The 22,695-nt window shown below is 38.1% G+C and overlaps 1 protein-coding gene across 4 annotated transcripts in view; it reads right to left on the bottom strand.

The window, feature by feature from the left end:
* Positions 1-22,695, bottom strand: part of LOC135780875 (ethanolamine kinase 1) — a 155,330-nt gene that overhangs the window by 126,948 nt on the left and 5,687 nt on the right. For all 4 annotated transcript variants that reach the window (XM_073813240.1, XM_065291166.2, XM_065291167.2 and 1 more), the window contains exon 2: positions 5,252-5,514. In XM_073813240.1, the coding sequence (XP_073669341.1) occupies positions 5,252-5,514 (263 nt within the window). The remainder of the gene's footprint in view (positions 1-5,251; positions 5,515-22,695) is intronic.

Below are 22,695 nucleotides of genomic sequence, written 5' to 3'. Positions count from 1 at the left end.
GCGGTTAGTAGACATGCCCCTTACTGCTGATTGGCTACAAGTGTGTTTTGGTACTCTGCCCAACTTCCTTTGTTTTTCAAAAATCATGCACCCTGCCTTTAATTCCAAATAGCACCAACAACATGGCCCCTTACGACAATGAATCATGTCTTTGTAGTAAAGTTAGTTTCATGGTGTAATTACTGCCATATTGGTTTAACCATGGTTTCTGTAGAAAACCATAGATTTTGTGGCAACAATGTTTTGGGGTTTTAAGTGTAGTAACCGTTTTTAACTTTTGTAAGGGCAACCGGCTGTTTTTTGCTATGTTTTATGTTTTTTTTAGAGCTGTTATGAAATGTCTTTAGAAAAGACTCGATGGCATTTTATTGTCATCTTATCTCATTATAATGCCTGATAAAGCGCTGTTTAACCGTGCACCGCTATACGGTAACAGTTTAATTTCTGCTCATGAGCGCCATCTACTGTCAAAGAGTGAATTACAGTTTTTATTCAGCTTGTCAGATTTTTGTTTTGAGATTAATTAATTATTCTTTTATTTATATGTAAAGACATTCTTGGAGATGTTGCATTAAAAACCCTGCCAAATGGTCAGGAAGATGGTTCGCCTTACGAAAATTAACCATGGTTTTATTGTGGTAAAAGTGTAATAACCATGTTTTTTGTTGCATTGATTACTATCAGCAAAAAAAAAACATGATTATTTTGTGGGTACCATGGTTTTACTACAGTAACCATGTTTTTTTGTTTGTTTTAACTTTAGAAAAACATTGCTAATTTTCGTAAGGGTTGTTATCATGGGATGCATGGCCCTGGAGCAAAACAAGCAGCAGACACGTGCTTTAAAATGTTTCACATTTTAGACAGTTTGGCCGTAATGCACACAATATATTTAGTGCCAGATTGTGTTTCCTTAAAGGTGCCATTTGTAAGATATTTGCAGTAAAATGTCCAAAAACCACTAGGCCAGTGTTATATATTTTGTCCAGCTGATAACTATCAATATCTGTAATGTTTTCAACTACTTGTTAATCGTGAGAAAATTGCCATTCAAAACATTGACACGGGGCTGTGCAGTCTCCTATCAATGACGTTAATATCCATGTGACCCTTTGTCACCGCCTTTACTGACGTAAAAACCACATGACAACAGTGGTCGAGTTAAAAAAAATAAAATGGCGGCCAAGGAAGTGACTGGAGCATAAATTTAGTGTAAATAAATGTATATTTTCACTTTTTACACATTTTAATTGCATTTCTAGCGAGAAATTAGTATTGTAGTTTTCAAATATGTGATTAGTTATCACAAAGGCGCTTACTGTTTAAATTTCAAACACGCTGCCTTCATGCCTCCGAAGTCATGGCCTCATGAGGCAGTGAGGCAACAATTCACTGCCTTGAGTTTTTGGATGCAGCGAGCCAGTGTCGTGGACAAATTTGGAACTATGCGTTAGCGCCTGTCGGGCTACGCGCTTGCTTATGGACTTATGGATTACTTTTTACTGTCTGCCGCTGGTTGTCAGCAAAGACAGCTCCCGTAAGCGTACGGGCCAACCAAACGACCCAAGAAGAGTTTGGAACAAAACGAGAGAAAGAATAAGGATCAATTTGGTGTTGCATTATCTGGATGGAGTAGACCCAGAAGCCGCCACCAGGCACCGCCATTTGCGCCATTTAGAAGTTCAGCCGCCATCGGCCAATAATTTCCTAAGCCAAATTGAGCCGCCAGCTGATAAAGTTTGGCTGAGCCGGCTAGAATTATTTGCAATCAAATAATAATTCTATCACATAGAGACATACACACACGAAATATATAAACAATACACAAGATCCATTTTCCGATTGGTTTCATAACAGCACAGTCTTGTGCTCGCTCGTTGCTACAATACACAGAGGGGTTGCAACCTGTGGAGGTCGCATATGCAGGCTGCATACGACCTCCGGAGGCTGCAGTCTTCGGATTGGGAAATTAAAATTGCTCGTTTTCCGTACAGAAGAAGCGATGCATTAGTAACGTGCGCGTCACAACAATGCATTTCAAAAATAGTTTTATTTTTATTTTTTTATTTTTGACCAATGCGCGCGCCAGCATCCACACAGGAAAAAGCTGCTGGTAAAATAACGTTTGTATGTCTGTTTCCGGGTGCTGTATGCAGCATGTTCATTTTTACTTTAATTTTGCATTGACACTGCGATTTGGAATCGGTGAAGTCATATATAGACGCGTTTCTTATAAGAGCCGTTTCTGGGAAGTCCGCGGCTGTATAACACTGACTAAAGTGGTCGCAATCAGGTCCGGTAGCACCGCAAACGCATAATTCTGCGAATGAGAGCACTAAGTAAAAGCAACAGAAAGTTTCTTTCTATCGGTCTCCCATGCTGCTTGAACTTCAGAAGTAAAGAGACTTTTAAAAAGCTTGCCAGTAAAATCCATATCACACCAGCAATGACAAGGTAAGCTAACGTTGCTATGGTTATAGTCCAGATACATAATAGATTGCTAGGCTATTGCTATGCTATCTACAGTTTTATTACAAACAGCAACCAAAACTACAACGTAAAATTAGTGTAGACTTTTAAACACCAATGTTAAAAGTTTTTACCAACCTTTGTATGTGAACCTATATTCATTCATTCATTCAACCCAGTGCATGCCAGGTTTGTGCTGTGGCTCTGAATTAAAAGTGAATTAAAGAATAGAAATGAAAAGAGGTTGCGTGTTTTGCCATGTTATTAGTCTATAGGTAGCATTATAGTGGGCTCTAGCTCTATTGTGTTTGGTTATGTGTACCATAATTTACCAGACTTTTACCAGATCATTTGTCTATGTTTATAATTCTGACAGTGATTGTTATTTTGCCATAAGTCTTCACTGTGCCTATTCAAAGCTCTAGAGCAAACACATAACTTCTAGATTTATAAGCAGCAATAAGCTACATTTTAACATTTTATAATGCCTAGTCATACTTCTGTTATTTTGATGAAAGTAACTCAAAAGTAACGTAACTCATTACAGTTCAGAGACAGTAATATTGTAATGTGACTAATTACTTTCAAATTACAGTAATTTGTAATCTATAATGTATTACAATTTGTAAGTAATCTTCCCAACACTGTTAATCAGTATAACGTAGACATCTGTAGACATGTGGCAGCTTCAGCCATTTGCAGCTATGAAAAGTTTGGCGGCTGCAGCAGCCATTTAGGTTTCGGCTGAGCCGGCTAGCCAGCCAATAACTTCATCAGCCAGCCATTATTCTCAAAACAAATGGCTTCGGGCTCTAGGATGGAGAGAGCTTCGCGACAACATTTAACTAGACAGAGATTCTGATCCTGCTTGTGTTTTACACGATGGGTGAGTTGTTTTGATTCGTAACCCTTCAAAAACCGTATGCCATTATATTGATCACAACATTAGTGTGTAGACTGTAATCAGCGCGTCTTCCCGCGGACGATATGCCCATCAAGAGGTATTGTACAGCAATATAAATAGTCATTTTAAGACACTTCACAATAAGATTTGTACTGTCAATACATTATGTGAAAAATCATTGTAGATTGTAAATTAAACAACGTCATTTGATGTTATTGTGTTTTGGCACCATAGGGATAGTTTACCCAAAAAATGAAAATTCAGTCGTCATGTTGTTAAAAACCTGTATAAATGTATTTGTTCTGATGACAACAAGAGAAAATATTTTGATGAATGTTTGAAACTAAACCGATCATGAGCCCCATTGACTTCCATATTAGGAAATAAGAATAGGCTACTATGGAAGCGATTGGGGGTCATGATCGGTTTGTTTTCAATTTTGTTTTTAAATATATCCCTTCATGGTCATCAAAACAAAGATATTTATACAGGTTACAAATTTGTAACAACATGACTGAGAAAAGGATGACCTTATTTTTGTTTTTGGGTGAACTATCCCTTTCAGCAGTTTTAGTTGGATAAGATGGAGTAGATTTGTTCTGTTCTTGTATGTTTTTGTTTATTCATGTACGTATATATGTATGTATGTATGTGTCTATGTATTTATGTGTTTATATTTCTATACATTTAAGTGCAAATGCAAATGACTAAGTGGAAAAAAGCATTATACATTTATTTTATAAGTTTATAAGTTTTTATTTATAAGTATTTATAAGTTTTGTACTGTTATTTATTTACAAAGCAAATGACAGTAATTTATAATATAATATCATTAACCCAAATGTTTTAAGGGTGTATAAATCTAATACTGATTTATTGAAATTAATTTAATATATAATATATATTAACAATATACTTTAAAATATATAAAATTGACCTAATATTTAAAATATATAATTTACCTACTTATAAAAGCATTAGTAGGAATAAAGAGCCTACACACCTAGATAGTTGGGTTTCAAGTCAAACACGTATGCAAACAAATACTAAACTTTAAGTGTTTTGTTTATGAAGCAATTTACTTTATGAATTGTTTTTACATGTGGCATACCAAAACACCAGATTTCGTACAGTTGTAACTTATTTGACACGTGCGATGTAGGCTGTTGCTGTAAATTATTTGGTCATAATTTAACAACACAATAGTTTAATTGGGTTAAATTTGCAGTACAGTGCACAGAAAACTCAGTCTGACGTGTTCACATAAAACTGTGCATAAATAGGCTCGAAATGACCTGTCTAGTGACAGCTAATGGAGGCCATGCTGAATAAGCAATGACCAGGATGCTGGAAGTTTTTGAGTTGATTTTGTACAATTGTAACTTATGCAACGGGGCCTACGTAGACTGTTGTTGAAAATTAACTTAATTGGTCATAATTCAATAGTGTAATTGTTTATTTGGGTTGGACATGCAGCACAGTGCACAGGAAACACAGTCTGACGTACTGAAGTACTTTGCAAATGAAAATTATGCATAGGTTGGCTAAAAAGGTTATGCATAGGTTTTCCAATTTTTTCATGCTTTTAAGACTGATATAGATAGCAGCAAGTTACAAAGGACTGGCATGTACATTGCAATTTGTCCTAATGATAATAATATATAAACACTGTCTGTGAACAATTTTTGTCAATTGTCAATAAAACAGATTGTTATGTCATACGCTTTTAAACAGAGAATGTTTTCTTTAACTTAATTTGTAAAGGATGCTTTGAAAAGTCAGACGTGGAATGTCAAGTACAAAAATAAAAAAATCCCTGATTCAAGTACAATTGACATGCATTACAGTACAGTATGTGAAAGCTGTGTGTTTGCAGACCTGTAAACAGATGGCCGTTTGAGTAATATGTCATCCAGCACAACTCCTCTGACAAACTCATAGCAGATCCCATTGGTAAAACTGCAGTACAGTCTAGGGCCACAGCCATATTTGTGTAGCACTCTGAACATTTCCTTTTCCTTTTCTCGGTCCAAAAACAGCTCAGTCATCTGTCCAAAAACTCTCACCAGTACAACAGGATCTTCTGTCAGAGAGCCCACATAGCAGCCCATTAACTGGTTGGTGATACCCTCAGTGAAAGCCTAGGTAAAAAAACACATGATAGTTTGTCACCTGTTTTTGAAAGATTACGCCATGATGAATTAAAGTTTTTTTTACTTCTACACTATTCAAGTGCCTTGGAAATTATCTATTAAGTGAGTGAGTGAATGAGTGAGTGAGAAAACAGTCAGTTCAACAATTTGACAGTCAACAGTGTTCATTTGACAGTCAACAGTGTTCATTAAAATATCTGACCACAGCAGGAACAAAAGTCCTCCTGAGTCGCTCACTAGAGCATCAAAGCATAATGAAACACTCACTGAAAAAGCTTCTGAGTCCATTAAAAACACTGTGTAGTGGATGGCCTTCAAAAATCATAACAATTCAATTTTTTTCCACAATGACCTCAAGTGAGTCTGGCATAAAACCAACAACTGAACCAGCTCTCTTAATCAGTTTATTTATCCTATTTTTATCATCAACAGATAAGCTGCCCCCCCAGCAAAGAACAGTATAAAAAAGGACACTAGCCAAGATCCCCTGATAAAAACATCTGAAAGCTTAGTACTAATGTTGAATGATCTAAGTTTTCTCAAAAAGAAAAGTCTCGACTGAGCCTTCTTCATTAAGACATTAGTGTTCTCCTTCCAATTAAATTTTTTATCTAAGTGAACACCTAAAAATGTATATGACTGCACAATTTCGATCAGCTGGCCATTAATTGTGACTGGAAGGACCTTCTCCTTTTTCTCTCTAAAATCAATCACAAGTTCTTTAGTCTTCCCTATGTTTAGTTTTAAAAAGTTTGACTCACACCATCTGGTAAAAAGACTGAACCTCCCTTCTGTAAGCAAGGTCATCACCCTGATTAAGTAGACCTACTAAGGTTGTGTCATCAGAAAATGTTTGTACCAGACAGGATGACTGACTATGCCTATAGTCAGCAGTATAAAGTGTAAATAAAAGGAAGATAGAACGGTGCCCTTTAGTGCTCCAGTATTAGTTAAAATGATCTCAATTTAAAATAAATAAATTTATTAGCTAAAATATTGTCAGGATCCCAAATGTTATTAAGTGTATTTAAGTCTTGTTTGGTGCCAGGATCCTGACACCCCTGTATATGTGTTTTGTGTTTGTGTGGAGAGTCATGTGACCTATGTGTGGCACGTGCTCTCCTGTCTTTAGTCTTAACCTTACCCTCCTGTTTCCTAATTATGTATGATTAGTTTCCTAACCTGTTTGTCATTGTCCCCTAATTAGTTCCCCTATTTATATGCCATTGTGTCTCTTGTCTTTGCCGGATCATTGTGTTTGTATGTCATCAGGAGTCCGTCTAGTTTTGTCATGCCTGTTATTATTTCATTCTTGCATTGTTTACCCCCTCGAGGGAGTTTTTGTTCATTAATAAAAGTCTTTTGAGTTGAGAGCTGTCTGCACTTGGGTTCATCCACCACTATCCCTGACAGAATGATCCGGCCATTCTTGAACCCAGCAGACAGCTCTGTTTTGGTTAAGTTACCTTGTTTAGTTCGTCTCCGTCTAGTGTTCCTGTCCGTCCAGTCCTGCCTCGTCCTGATGTCTGTCCCGTCCTGCCCCATCCTGCTGTTGTCTGGAGTTGTGTTCCTGTGGCCGTGCAGTGAGCCCCGCGGGTGTGTTCCTGATCGGTGGGGTCTTCGGTAGGGCTACTGGTCGACGAGCTTCGCGGGAGTGTTCCTGTTCGGGGAGCTCCGCGGGACGGATCCAGATCGACAAGCCCCACGGGAGTGGGCTGGTCGGTGAGCCCCGCGGAGAAGTGCCAGGATGGCGTGGTCCGCGGGAAGTTCCTGGTCGGCGGATCCGTGGGAGTATTTGTTCGTCGGAGTGTCGCCGCGATGGAGCTCTGTTCAGCGAGCCCCGCGACAGAGGATCGGCCAGCAAGCTCCGAGATTCTCACTGGTCAGTGAGCCCCGCGAGCATTCCTGTACGGCGTGTCCTGTGTCCTGTTCGGGGTCGGCGGGCCGAGTGGTGCTGGGTTCCGGGCCCACTTCCTGGGCGGAGACCGTCTGTCCTGCCTTCTTGTTTTCGGGGGTCCGGACATTGGGCACTGTCGGCCTTCTGGCCGTTGGACTTTGTTTATTGTTTAATGTTTTGTATTGTTGTGTTGGGATGCCATGTGGCATCCCTTAAGGGCGGGGTAGTGTCAGGATCCCAAATGTTATTAAGTGTATTTAAGTCTTGTTTGGTGCCAGGATCCTGACACCCCTGTATATGTGTTTTGTGTTTGTGTGGAGAGTCATGTGACCTATGTGTGGCACGTGCTCTCCTGTCTTTAGTCTTAACCTTACCCTCCTGTTTCCTAATTAGGTATGATTAGTTTCCTCACCTGTTTGTCATTGTCCCCTAATTAGTTCCCCTATTTATATGCCATTGTGTCTCTTGTCTTTGCCGGATCATTGTGTTTGTATGTCGTCAGGAGTCCGTCTAGTTTTGTCATGCCTGTTATTATTTCATTCTTGCATTGTTTACCCCCTCGAGGGAGTTTTTGTTCATTAATAAAAGTCTTTTGAGTTGAGAGCTGTCTGCACTTGGGTTCATCCACCACTATCCCTGACAAATATGTGACTGTATATAGTATTAAAATCAAAAAACATGATCCTACCAGAGCTGGCAGTAGTTTTGAGATGACTGTAAATATTATGTAGCATAAATAAAAGAGCATCATCTACCCCCACATCCTTCCTATATGCAAATTTCAAAGATCCTGAAAAACAGACACCTGCCTAGTCAGATGGTCAAGTACAACCCTCTCAAAACAAATCTTCATAATGTGTGATGTGATGTCAGAGCAGTCCAGGGACCAAAGCTGTGGAACGCACTTCCAGCACACTTACGAAGCATCTCTGTTCTGAGTGTTTTTAAATCGCAGCTGAAAACATATTTGTTCTTACAAGCTTTGAACACGTAGCCTTTGTTTCTATTGCTATTTTATGTATAGTGTGTTATATTTTATTGTCTATCGTTGTTATATTTTATTGTTCATTGATGCATTTTATTATCTACTGTTGATGTTTTTACTGGAAAGCGCCTTGTGCTCCTTTTGGTTGTTGTAAGGCGCTCTATAAATAAAATTTGATTGATTGATTGATTGATAGACTATAAGCTATAAGACTATTGGACACCTTGGCTTTTTTGGGAATAGGAATAAGGCAAGCTTTTTCCACATAACCAGTACTTTAGCAGAGGACAGAAACAGAGAAAACAGTGAATGAAGGATGGACACCATCAGGGCCTTCTTTCTTATTTGGTTTGATACGCCTTAACTGCTGACAGACCTCATCAGTGTTAAGATTAATAGCTGAACTACAGTCCTCGGAACTGATCTGCCTAAGATTAGAGAGGACATTCTCATGTACAGAAGAGAAATAGTACTCATCAAACCTGGCAAAAAAAGTATTGGCATCATTAGCCTGTATACCCAAATTACATAAACTGAGATTGCTAGTCCCATATTCAGTAATACACTTCATACCATTCCATAGCCCTCGAGTGTTGCTACTGGACATTTTACTTTCAACACTTTCCTTATATTTTTGTTTGCCCTGTCTGATAATAACTTTCAACTCTCTCTGGCCATCTTTAATCCTTTCTTTACCACCACTATAAAAGGCAGGTTTCTTCTTATTAATAGCAGCTTTAATTTCTCTGGTGATCCATGGCTTATTATTGGAAAATATTTTAATTTGTTTACATGGAATTTTAGACTCCACACAATAATTAACATAACAAGTCACTTTATCAGAGATACTGTCCAAATCACTGTCTCCATCAAAAAAACAGACCAGTCGGTGCATTCAAAGCACCCCTTTAGTGTTTCACAAACATCATCTGACCAGATGCAAACAGACTTTGACATAGTATGCTGTTTACGTATCACTTGTGAATATTTGGAAGTCACATTTATCAGGTTATGGTCTGATTTACCCAGTGGAGGAAGCAATTTAGTAACATAGCCATCCTTAATGTTTGTATAAAACAAGTCAATAATATTGTCACCCCTCCAAGGACACATCACCATTTGTTTAAAAGATGGTAAGGTGGTGGAGAGAGAGAATTGATTAAAGTCCCTGTTCAGAATAACCAGCGCATCTTGAGAGGAGCGCTGTAAGTCATGTGTGATTCTCGAAATTGTCTCAGTGCCACACTTCCCATTACCCGATGTGGGGATATACACCACCATGACAATAACATGGGAGAACTCCCTGGGTAGGTAATAAGGTCTACAACTCACTGCAAAGAGCTCAATATTCGGTTCACAATCTCCCTCTTTTACCGTAACATGATGGGTATGACACCAGTGACTGTTCACATACAGACAGAAACCTCCACCTTGCTTCTAACCTGTACTTGCTTGGTCTCTGTCCATCCTGTGAAGTGCAAAGCCTTCCATCTACACGCGAGAATCAGGTATCCTATAAGACAGCCATGTCTCAGAAAAAACAGAGTAAACTGGTCTGCCAAAACATGCAATCGAATTTCAAACAAGCTGTCAATTCATCTGCCTTGTTAACAAGAGAGTAGACATTCCCCATAGTAACTAGGGTAAAACAGGTTTGTAACCCCGCCCGCGGTTTCTGACCCAGACACCTCCTCTGCTGCCTCTCTTCCTTCCTTTAGCCCTGGGCTTGATTTCTGATGGATCGATCCAATAGACTTGATGCTGAAAACCGCAGCCAAAGAACCTTGTGCCGGCTGTACGCTATGACAGGCAGGCCCGGGTATCTCACGAGGAATATTTGTGTATTTGAGTATTTGTGCGGCTTTCCAAACAATCAATATCCACAGCCACAGAAGGCAAACAAGTGAACGGTTATTGAGTGAAACCATAATCATGTCATCTGGGATCAATCCTGGTAATAATCCAGAGTTTAAAAACTTTAAAAAACACATAAAACGCAGACAATCACATGCACAGTGGTAGCAGAGTCGCCAGCAAGGTGGGCCACACCTCCCAAGGGCAGGTTGGCTCATTTATTAATGTCCAAGAGTTTTGTTTGAAGCAATTAGTGGAATCTTAAAGAGATATTTTTATATTATGCAGACTGGATACTGAGTCTTATTTTCCAAGGCTTGCCGACTATTTGTCAAAATTGGGACAGTTTCCCTAAAAAACAGTTTTGCTAGTATTTGCTCCCTTACATCTATAGAAAATCAAGTGAAATACCTAAACAAGAAGGGGATATCAGCTAGCCTGGTATAACCAGACTCTCGTACATTCATTTAATTTGTACAGAGAGTCTGGCCACGCTCCATAGCAAAGCATTACTTCCGTTAAGGAGGGTCCATTGTTGAAGTTTAAAACTATTGGATATGCCCAGAGTCACTCAGGATCTGCCAAAGCCAATCGCTAACATGTGGTCGTGACGTATATCATGCACCGAAACCGTCTGGAAACAACAAGTCAGAATAATCAAACAAACAAAAGTTAGCAAACCTGGTTCTTGCTCCGGCTTTAACTTGTGTATATTCGGCAGTTTTGCAACAACGGACCGAATAGCTTTTCTCACGTCTTTCTCCGCTGCCATTACTGAACTACAACTCAAACTGACGCACGACCTCAACGTCATTGTTCTTAGCCACCCCCATCTGTTCGCTGATTGGTCCTGCAGATTTTTGCAGGAGAAAACGAAACTCTATAGAGAAATCCCAGACGTACTGCTGAAGCGAAATGAAAAATAAGCGGAAGCACGTAGGAGGGCGGAGCCAGGCTAGATATCAGCTGCATATATGGGCAAAAATAAAAGGACAATTCCATGTGGGTAAAGAGTCGTGTCCACAAAATAATCAGTGTTTGTAAATTTTAGATGGTTTGAAATGTTCTGAACAAAGGGTTCATCGTCGGCATGTGTCAACACAAACACATGCAGTGGGCATGTGTTTATTAACATCATGAAAGAATAGATGCACACGTTTTTATTTGTTAAATAATTAGCCTATTAAATGCACTTTAGGAAGATTTTTAAATAGCACATTTTTTCATTAAAATCCCATTCAACATTATTGGTGATCTAAGGGGGTGGGATAGTTCCCCACATGGCGCTGGTCCTGGCCAGTCCTTTGCCATTCAGAGTGGCCATGGTTCCCAGAAATTCAGGGCTTGTCAGGGGCAAGTAAGTCCATGACATAGCGTAAATGTTGATTTAAAATTGCTTAGTCAAATTTGTGACCTTGTCTGTGAAATCAAGGCAGGTTCAACTACTACTACACACTGCACACGTGTAAAGACCAAATTTTCAGCACACTGTCTGGGATGCTACTTTATACGCGTGAGCCCTAGAATTCTGTGCCCACTGAGTTGATTCCCAGACAGTGTGCTGATTGTTAAATTAAATTTTTTTAAATGTAAAAATTTAAAATGTCCCATACTGGTGGGTATCATCATAAACCTACTCTATGTATTTGTACAACACTTTTTTCACTGCTTCAGAGCAGCTTTACAAGAAAGATGAAGAAAAAATACAGCGGAAGGACAAGGAAATTATTAAATATATACTTATGTCTTGAACAGCCCCTATTTATTTTTCCTGGTTTTACATTTATTTTGGTCTGTGTTAGTACATGTTAATTATCTTCAAAGTTACAAATCCCAAAGTCTACGATGACTCACAACTGCTTTAATAGCCCAGTCCGGCGTTGACACTGAACTGTTTTTGTGTACCTCAGCATCATCTATTCCATGCGTGAGAATATTCTCCAAAAATCACAACATTTAATGAATACCCTCCTCCACATTGTCCAAGCCATGTCTAGTTGCCCAAGCACACCCTCTGCAACATTATACATTATTCAGGTACATCCAGTTACCCAAGCACACTCTTAAAAACATAATTTAACATTTAACATAAATGTAATGATAGTCCATACAGATGGAACACAAGGAACAGGAAACCTGGAATAAAACATTACAAACATTCAAGAACTGACAAAAGACTGGCAACAAATTAGATGGGTGAGCAAACAATGACTGTCCATGGTGACAAATAAGAGGTGCAGAGGAACACAGGAACAACAGGGAAACACACAAACAAAAGGAACCATACTAGAATTCAAAATAAAAGCACAAGACATGGAAAAATAGAACATGATTACAGTGTTTCCCATACATAGGCTCTACTTGGGCGCTGCGCCCAGGTAAATTGCGACCCGCCCAGGTAAAAAAATCACTTTACGAATTTCCGTATTTTCTGAACTCGACTGGATGACCCGTGTTTTGTTGAGTGAGAGAGAGAGAGAGTGAAAGCGAGAGAGAAAGAGAGAGGTGGGGGTCGGGTGACCATGAAGATGATGTACGCGTCATAAACTCATCATACATCCAGCGCGGCAAACTGGATCAACTGCAGCACATACGGAGCAGCCAGGGAACTACACTGCGACCAAAATGGTCGCATATGCTTATAGCATCCAAGTTGGCTTCATTTTGCGTGCAAGCACGTTGTGTCTCTCCCGTTGAGTGTCCGTTCACGTGCTCTCTGTTCCTCAATGAATTTGGGTGCGTCGCGAAGCAAGCTCAGTGTCACATTGTATCCTTTCATGTTTCTGAACTTGAGCAGAGTTTTACCATTAGAGGTCTTTCTTCACTGAGTACGCGGGACCCGTACGATTCCGGGTTTATATTTTAAATGGTCAGTGGGGTCCGGGTCGGTCCTAGTTCATTACTTCGGGTCCCAAGTTAATATTGTGTGTAAAACCCGAGTCCATCGGAGAACGGCCGCGAGCGCTACCGCGCTAAAGCTTGAGTGCTGTTTCAGACCACGCGCCGCTTCATTTTCTTTATCCCATTTTTTAATAATCTCACAAGTAATAGACCATATCTTTACTAAAATCTAAACAGTTTGCACAGAGATTGTAGCAAAAAGCAGTGCTGAACGTAGCAAAGCTCTAGCTCACTCAGGATATAAAAAACGCAAAGCTGTAATGTAAAGTCTGTCATCGGGACAGCAAGTAGACTTTTAAATCTGAAATAATTAGTGGATTAAGCTTTTTTTTAATCAGCAAAAGAGAAATAGAAAGCAGAAGCAGTAATAAGTGTCTAATATAAATTATTACCATTATAACATCAGTCACATTTATAATCTATAGACCTGCACTGTCTATTAATAGGCTATACATAGTATTGTATATTGAGTTTGATAAAAGGGGTCATCAAATTACTTCATATATCAGTGCAAAAACATTAAGTGTTTTCGTGTTGCTTTGACAAACAGTGTCAGCTTTGTTTATGGCAAAGAAAGTTTGTGGTGGTTAGATTAATGAACTATAATGTGAAATTAATATTAATGTTTAATAAATAAATCAAAGTATTGTGTTGTGTCACACATTATTAGTTCTTTGTCACATGTATAGTATACCATTTTTTGTCGGTGGATAATGATTGCCCTTTTCACCAGCTACCACCACAAGTAAATTTCAGATCTATGGGAAACACTGGATTATAACACTGTTCTGGGGTTGATGGAGGCTGCAGTTTGGAATGATATTTACTCTTGGATTACACATTAATCGGTGGACCCCCTGCAGTTCCGCTGCAGATCCCTGGCTGAAGAACCATGATATGTGGATTTGAGTGCCAAATGCAGAAGGTTATTTAAACAGACAAAGAGTTATCAACCAAAACAGGCAGTAATCAAAAAACTACAATCAAAAAACAGATAGACAGTCCAACCAGGCAAACAAGACAAAAGGGTAATTAAAAAAAATAGTATTTCAAAAAACAGGCACAAAGGTCATAACATGAGCATGAACAATGGCCTGACAGTGATTTTGGCCTGCCTCCTATCTGTGCAGTCTCAAAATCTACAAATCGGGCAATCGCAGTGTGATAATTTGACCACATGGCCAAAAGAATGAAGTCAAATTCCCTGTCTGAATTATTGTCCCACACCTCCACAGGCCACAGGCAAAGGTTGAAAAGCTCATGATTAACTTTATTTGTAAGGATCTTCATCCATTTCTTTGGTTTAACAACCTGTTTTTAAAGAACTAATATTTACAATGAATCCTCAATGCAAGGTAATGTCCAGACCCATTCTTTGGACCAGAAATGATAGAGCTTCCAATCAGTTGAAGGAGACTTTGGTGTCCCATCTCAGTAAAGTCAGTTCTGTTGCCACCACTACTGATTGTTGGACAGCTCATTGGATGAAACATTGGAGAGGAGATCCTCCACACTTGCTTGCCAGAGATTGAAAGGGTCACATGCATTTTATGTCTTGGCAGGCGCTCTTGATGACATTCATTGTCAGAATAGAATAAAGTGAAAAGTGGTAAGAACTACAACAGAGAGCGGCTCAAACTTCATCAAAACACGCAATGCAAGCTCCAGCTCATCAGGCCGAATTTAACTAGCTGGAGCTCTGATCATACAAGAGAAGGGTGAGGACACTATCAGAAATGTCTGTAAAAAATTCAAAGTAAAAAAAAGTATTTCCTACTGTATGTATGAATTTACATGAATATCAGTGCCTGAAATTACCCTGCTTATAAATGAATATCAGTGCCTGAAATTACCCCACTTATTTTATTCTTTGCTTATACATTTGTAAAAATGTCAAAATACATTTCCATACTTGGCTATACTTTCCACAAAATATGTTAAAAGTTGCATATATTCTTATATTCTATGTCATACAGGCTGAGTCCAACTGAAATGGTTTTCCTGTCTGGGTATTGCACTGTGAGTATTGCACTGTGATGAAACCTGTGGTGATGGCTTAGAACTTTCTTCAGTCTGAGGCCAACATGCACATGCAAATGATCTTTCATTTACAAGCAAAACTTAGCAGACTGGAAACATCTTCAAAGATGTGTCTGCCACAGTGGTGGCTGGTGCAAAAAAGAAATCAACAACCGTGTTAAAATCTAAATTGAACCAAACTCATCTGAAACCATCTTGTGTAATAAACGCATGAAGGCAGATTAAAGCAGACTCTTGTCATTAGATTTTGTGTCTTAACCTCAAATAGACGATGTCTTATTACAGTTTAACTTTTGTTATGGAGATTGATCTCGCGCTCTTCCATTACACTTCGGTTAACGCGATCTGACACGCACGCACGCACACACACACACACACACACACACACACACACAGTAAAGTTACCTAATCACAGACCAGTACGTTGCAACAAAGTTGACCAAGCCATGGATAATTATCAGATTATCTGAACATCATGTCCACGCAAAGGCAGCACAAATGCACCACAAACTTTCGCACAGTCTATCAAGCAGACTTCAAAACAGGAAAAAAAGTCATGACTTACATAGCATCTAGCTAATGTTAGCCAACTCTGTTTGTGCTGGAAAAGCACACAGTGTAAGCTCGACCTCGATCACTTCCTGCTGCTCAATCTGGTCCAAGCTCCTTAATCCTTTATTTATTCTTCAACTGAATGCCTTGTAAAGGGTGATTTTGTAAGGATGAAATCATATTTTCTTTCATCTCAATGTATATCACTTGCTTCCACTGATCAGTACTGTATCTAGCAGTCTACAACGCGGTTACGAGACTCAATCACTCAAAAACAATATAATCGCATGAGGTCAAAGACAAAAAAAACAATATTAATTCACTAACAACATAAGTGGGAGGGTTTGGTGCGCACAGTGCTGTGCCCCAAGGTGGATCTGAAACCAGCCAATTAGAGCTCAGCCTCAAGTTACATGCTTTTACTTTTACTGACCTACATACACACTCGCTTGGGTGGAGCCCCAGACACACAAACAACAAACTCAGTTTTTATTTTTTATTTTTTTAAATAAATGATAACATGACTAACTTTCAAATAGTACAACTATATGATTTTATTTTGTATTAATTTGCATTATATATTTAACTTTTTGTAACATGTTAAAGTAGCTTTCTTTTCTGGCCAACTTTATGGGAGCACCGCCCCCATTGACCATTGGCCACTTGTCTGCCCCTTATCAGAGCAGTTCAGGATGGTGTCCAAAAGCGATTTGGTGGGATGATGCAAGACCCTAAACTGATTGCTGCAACATCCTTCTGCCAAAGTTCAAGAACACCTGGACTGAAACTGAGTTGATATCATAGAAGCAGGTATGATTCCATCATTTTAATCATAGTGTGATCAGTTTGTAATTATATATCCCAGTTTGTATACTTTGTTACTACTTACACCGTGTTGAAGGTGAGTCAAGTGCGTCTTTCTCATGCGATTTCTGCATTATGTTAAACTCTTTTTTTCACATTAATCAAAACGTTAATTGTCATAAATATTTTATATGCAATGTTGTTTGTTGATGTCAATAGGTCAAGTCTATGTGGTGACAACATCTTGACAAGATGGCAGAGGCAGCGGTGGAGCAAGTCAAGCACCCTTAATAAGATGGAAGAAGGTTAGATATGGGTACATTGCCTGTGTTTCAAACAAAATGCAACAAAAATGTTTCCTTCAAACTCAACCCTGGCCTTCCTGCATGTGAGCATCTTTTTTACAGTGCTGGACTGAAATTCACTGAGCAAGGATGAACTCTGCTACTTTTGAAAACCAACTGTTGCTCAAACTTAACAAAAAAATCATAGAGTAAGGATGGACACACAAATAAACAGAAGATATACAGAAGGGCAGGGCAATATAAAACTAACATGTTCATTTGATGTTTTGTTAATCAACAAGTCTGTTACCTGACAATGGCACAGTTTTACCTTAAATACTTGAATGTCCCTGACCCATTTTGATTGAAAGTTTTGCTGTAGACATTTTAGAAAAGGTATGCTGTACAAGCCACAGTTTATGCCTTGTTTAAAAAATTGTATATGATCATCTGCACTAAAATCACTCATATATCCCTAAATGTTTTAAATGGTTCTTTTACTTTATTACTTTTTTACCTATGGTCTTAAAACAAAATTCAAATATGTTAAGAAATACAACCAATACAGGAACAACCATTGAAGTAAACATTTAGTATCCTGGAACATGTAAATTCAACTGTAAGATTAAGTTTAAAAAATTTAATAATGTTCTGGGCCCGTATGTATAAAACATCTCAGAAATGCTTTTAAGAATAGTCTTAAGCTATGACTTAAGTGTCAAAAAATTCTTAGTAAGGAGTAGGACCAGTCTGAGAATAGGAGACGTTTATAAAGAAGCTGAAAGCAACTTTCAGTAAAGTGTAAGACCCATTCTTAAGTGCTGCAAACTGAGGACTACAATGATTTCAACCTGAAATGGCCGCCCTTAATCTCTGAATCAGCCAATAGAAAGCCGGCAACGGTACAGTCACAGCAGCATATGACACCATACATTTATGAATCATGAAGACATTAAAATTATATTAGTATTTAAATATTTTAATTAAAATTTGCTTCAAGAAATGTTAAACAATATTACAAAGTACATTCATTTATTTTACACGGTTTTGCACTATCTTGATTAAGTTTTTAACATGTTAATGAAATAACGTAATACTATTAAAAAATTAAGATGATGAATCACATTATTTTGGTTTAAATGACAAGCTGTTTATAAGGAAAGACTAAAGTTTGTAAACACTTATATAAAAAATACTTTGATGATCAAGCCTGAACAAGATGATCAAGTTAAGTTGGATTTCTCCACTTAAACACAATGGCACTCATTTATCAAAAGTGCGTACACCAAAATTCCAGCGTACACCTGGCGTACACCCAAAACCACGGTGACTTATGGACGTTGCCGTACGGCACGCTCAAATCCTACGCCTGCTCAGGAGGTGGTGTACGCACATTTTGAGTTAGTGCAGAAATGCGCAAACACTTCCTAACACCAAAAAACGCACTGACAAACTAAAATATATGATATATTATGACCCACTGTAAAAAAAAAATAATAATTACAAACTTCAGTGTTTATTTTTATGCAACATGGACTTCAATGTTTAATTTGAGAGACTTTACCAAAGCATTTGATTTGTATGCATATGTATTCCTTCAGTTGAGAGCCTGGGCGCTTTACCTGACGTTTCAGGGCAAAGCATGTGAGCGGAGCGGAGCCTTGAGCGGTGCGGTAATATTACCATCAAAGCGCCTTTCTAAAAAGTAGCTCGCTCAGCACCGCTCGTTGAACCCAGAACGCCCTTTGATAATTTGCTAGTTCGAGAATCTGTAAAAACGTCTAGCAATAAGTTGTGGAATTCAAGCCTTATACATAAATGTAAAGTAAAAATCAAAGTTAAGATTGGACAGGAAGAAAACATTAAAAGGAAGTGCGGAGAGACTGTAAAAGTTAGCAAATATTCATCCTGGAATCTGAAGCGGCACATTGCAAGAAAGCACAAGGATGTGCTACGAAAACATGGTAATAATGCATCAAAAGGTAAGCTAGTTACATACCATTCGATGATAAATAAATAGCTACACATGAATAGGTAAAGTAAAATGTTTGTGTTGAATGGAGCCATAAATCCGATCATGATGACATGCGGACAAAATCATGGCCACGAACTATCTTTTATGCTACATTATGGACACTTCTTTTTCTTATTTAGTCTAAAGTATGGCCATAAATATAAAATTCGTTCCCAATATTCAACAGTTTGTTCCTTGGGATTAATTATTATAATATTTCGTCATTACTATTACAATTATTATTACTTCAAATTATGAATTAGCCTAGTAAAACATGTGGATGTCTTGGAAACAAATTGTTAATTTGAATTATATCCGGAGCTCCGTATGAAACTGGATCTTAGCTAACAAACAACTGTATGTAAATACAGAAAAACACACTATAAAAGTTACTACATCATTTTAAAATATTATTTTAAAAAAACTTAACCGAACCATTAAGCAGACATATAATTTAGATGTAGGCAACAGTAAATAATAATAATAATAATAATAATAAATAATTATTATTCTAAATATCAATTAAGTGTCATTAATAATAAAAATAATAATACAAATATTACAAAATGTCATGCAATTATTAATGTGTCTTTAATCCCGCTCTTTAAACTCCCAAATAAAACAATTTTGTTTCTTTCCACTTCCCCGGTTTGTCTTCTTTGCCGTCTTCCATGTGTCAATGTCGTAAAATGAGGGCGTGGGGGAGGTGGAGACTTGAATTTATATGGGCGTGTTATTCTTATGACGATCGTTTTCAGCCGCGTGTCACTCCTAAATTTAGGACTCCTAATTTTTTTCACTAAGAGTAATTCACAAAGCATTTTAGCCCTAAAAGTAGCACCTAAGTCTGGGACAGCTTAAAAGAAGTCGAGAGGACTCCTAACTCACTAAGACCTATTCACAAAGGATCTTAAAATGTCTTAGGTGCTGATCCTCCTTAACATGGACAGTTTCACCAACTCAAAAGCATTGCACATAAAATTTACTTAAAAGCACACTTTAATGTTAGCATATTGTTTATAACATTTGTTTCATAATTCATTACAATTCATGGCAAGCAGGAAGTTTTTTAGAATTACATGAAACAATAATGAAATTAAATATTTAATATTATAGGCATACCTGTTGCCATGCTAGTCTGTTTAAAGACTGCAATCTCAACCCTCTACTGCGATTGTAATGCAATGCATACCACCGCCTCTCGCAATCGTCCGGGGTCCACGACACAAGCGGGAATGCTGCATTGGTCTGCAACAAATCCTCTCCCATCAGTAATGCGCGGGTTGATCCGAAATGAGTGGATGCCTGAGGTCACCCGCGGATTTTTTGCGGTCAGACTTACCGGCGGGTTAGTTGAAAACGTTGGTCGGGTGCCGGTTGTTTTGTACATTGCCCCGCGCATCATTGTCTCGCATGTCTCATGCTTAGTTTTGCTTGATATCTCAGTTATAACAGAATTGCGTTAATATATATACTTTTTGTTAAAAAAAAAAAAGAAAAAATATACATAATTATGAGAAGTGCCCTTTATTTCACTTGAGCCCCTGCCCCTCAAAATGTCTGTGCACGTCCCTGACAGTGTTCTCTGATTTGTTACTTAGATTTGAGTGAACTAACATTCAGCCAATCACAGAGCGAATCACCTTTTGAGCGTGTCTGCATGAGCTTCAAATCTCTTGTTGCTCTTGTGAAGTTTTGTCTGTTCATTCACTTTTGCTATTACGCCGTCTGGGATAAAATGCACCCCAGAAAAAAGCAAAGGACAATTAGCCTACATAATTTTTTCAAACACACGTTAGATAATGTTGTGATGACACAAATCACGCGATAAAGTTTTCATGTTATGATTTAACCTACTGTAGTTAAAATACACTATGGACCTCCTCACGCTGCGCAGGATTCAGCGTGGGTTGCACAGATTAAAATAAGCAGAGTTTAGAGCTAAAATGTGGTTTGTTTATCTCAGTTTAATTTTAATTCGAGTTGTGTTGCACCACTTACATTTAAACACAGCTTACAAATCTTATAATATAGATTAAAACTTATTTATGTTAAATCCATCATCTGCGCTGATGAATCTGCTGGTGTAATTAAACAGCAACAAATGTTGACTTTGTCATTCATAAAGAAAATAAACAGTTTATGCAGGCAAATGTAATATATTTTTTGTAGCCTATTATAAATCACTATACATCGGTAATCTAAAGATCTTATTCAAATAAAAACATTTGACGATCTTTTAAAACAATCAATTGTATTGATTAACAAAGCAATGTGGCAGGAAATATTGCGAAGCTCAGTTATTGTGATTTAATGAATGAACAAGATGTGCCGATGCGACGCATTTGTCATGAAGCACCGCCGTGTGTCCGTTTATTCACTGCTCTCAGTTTCTGACTGGAGCGCACGCATGACAGAGGAGAAGCGCATACGAGCATCGGGAGCTGTCACTGGTAGTGTTAAGTAATATTTTTAAGCCGTCAAACTCACTCTGTTGAGACCCACGCTCGCGGTGTCTCTTTTTGATGATTTAGCCACATATTTAATTGTAGAAAATGTATTTGAACTCATCATACATTAAAGTTAATCCATAACTGAGATTCAAAACAAAGTTTAAAGTAATGGAGCAACAGGATTAAAAATAATCTAGTTTAATTGTCAAAAGTTTGGAAGTTTTGATGTTTTGATTCAGGGCCGCTGGAAGTCATTTTGAACAGGGGGTGCTGTGAAATAATTTTTTTTCAAACAAAAAACCTATGAGCCTAGGCCTATTTAAAATACATTTTAAAAATAAATACAATGAGTTTTACTACTTTATTGTCATATACACTTCAGTGCACACAGCCAGGGTCTGAAACACACAGACATCATCAGTTATCAGATAAATATATGCGCTATTAATCAGAAGCAGAAATACTTTTAATAATCCCAGGGGAAATTACTTTCGTTATAACTTCAGATATACATACATAGAACATATTTACATACAACATATAACATTATAACAACATTGTTGGGATTCTGTTTGTGTGTTTTTGAGATTTATTATTTCCTTGTCATGTGTTCTTTTATTTTACTTATTGCTACCTTTGTTTCTTGTTTATTGTATTGGGTACTGTTTTTGATTGGGGTTTTGTCTTTGATTATGGTTTTGATTTGCATTATATCTTGTGTTGTTTCTTATCCTGTCTTTGTATTTGATTTATATTGTCCTTGTGATTTTAGTTTTCTAGTGTTTATGTTGTATTTGCCTGTCTTGCCTGTTTCTCCTCGTGTTGATGATTGTCTCTGCCTAGTCCTTTGTTACCCTGGTTACTCATTGTCTTCATGCTCCTCCCCTTGTTTGTTGTCATAGTGTTTCATTGTTCTGGTAATTTCATTGGTCAATATTGTGTATATATTCACTTCCTGTTCACTCCTTTGTCACGGTCCATTATCTTAATGTTACGGTGTGTTGCTCTGAGTTTTTTCGTGTTTGCTTTGCTTACCTGTTATAATAAATTTGTTTAACTGCACTTGGATCCATCCTCTTCTCATTCGTGTGCTCATCGTGACAGAATGGACCGTCCCACACAGGATCCAGCAGTTGTTGTGAACTCCGCAAACGGAGTTGTTTGTCCCGATGTTGGTTTGTCTCCTGCCATGTCGGATAAGGAATTCAGGAAGAGACGCACCAGACTGGCTTCACTACGTCCGCGGGATGAATCAGTGGAGGAATTCGCTCAAAGGTTCTGGGCGGATTCCCGTGGGCTTTGATTAAACGACATTGAAATGAAGGTGTGGTTTAACCATTGTCTGGGTGAGCCGATCCCTATGTATGAAATTAATGGACTTGACG

This window comes from Paramisgurnus dabryanus, chromosome 23 (assembly GCF_030506205.2).
Source record: "Paramisgurnus dabryanus chromosome 23, PD_genome_1.1, whole genome shotgun sequence".
NCBI lineage: Eukaryota > Metazoa > Chordata > Actinopteri > Cypriniformes > Cobitidae > Paramisgurnus > Paramisgurnus dabryanus.
The sequence above is the reverse complement of the archived record's forward strand: the minus strand, read 5'-3'. Positions and strand labels throughout refer to the sequence as shown.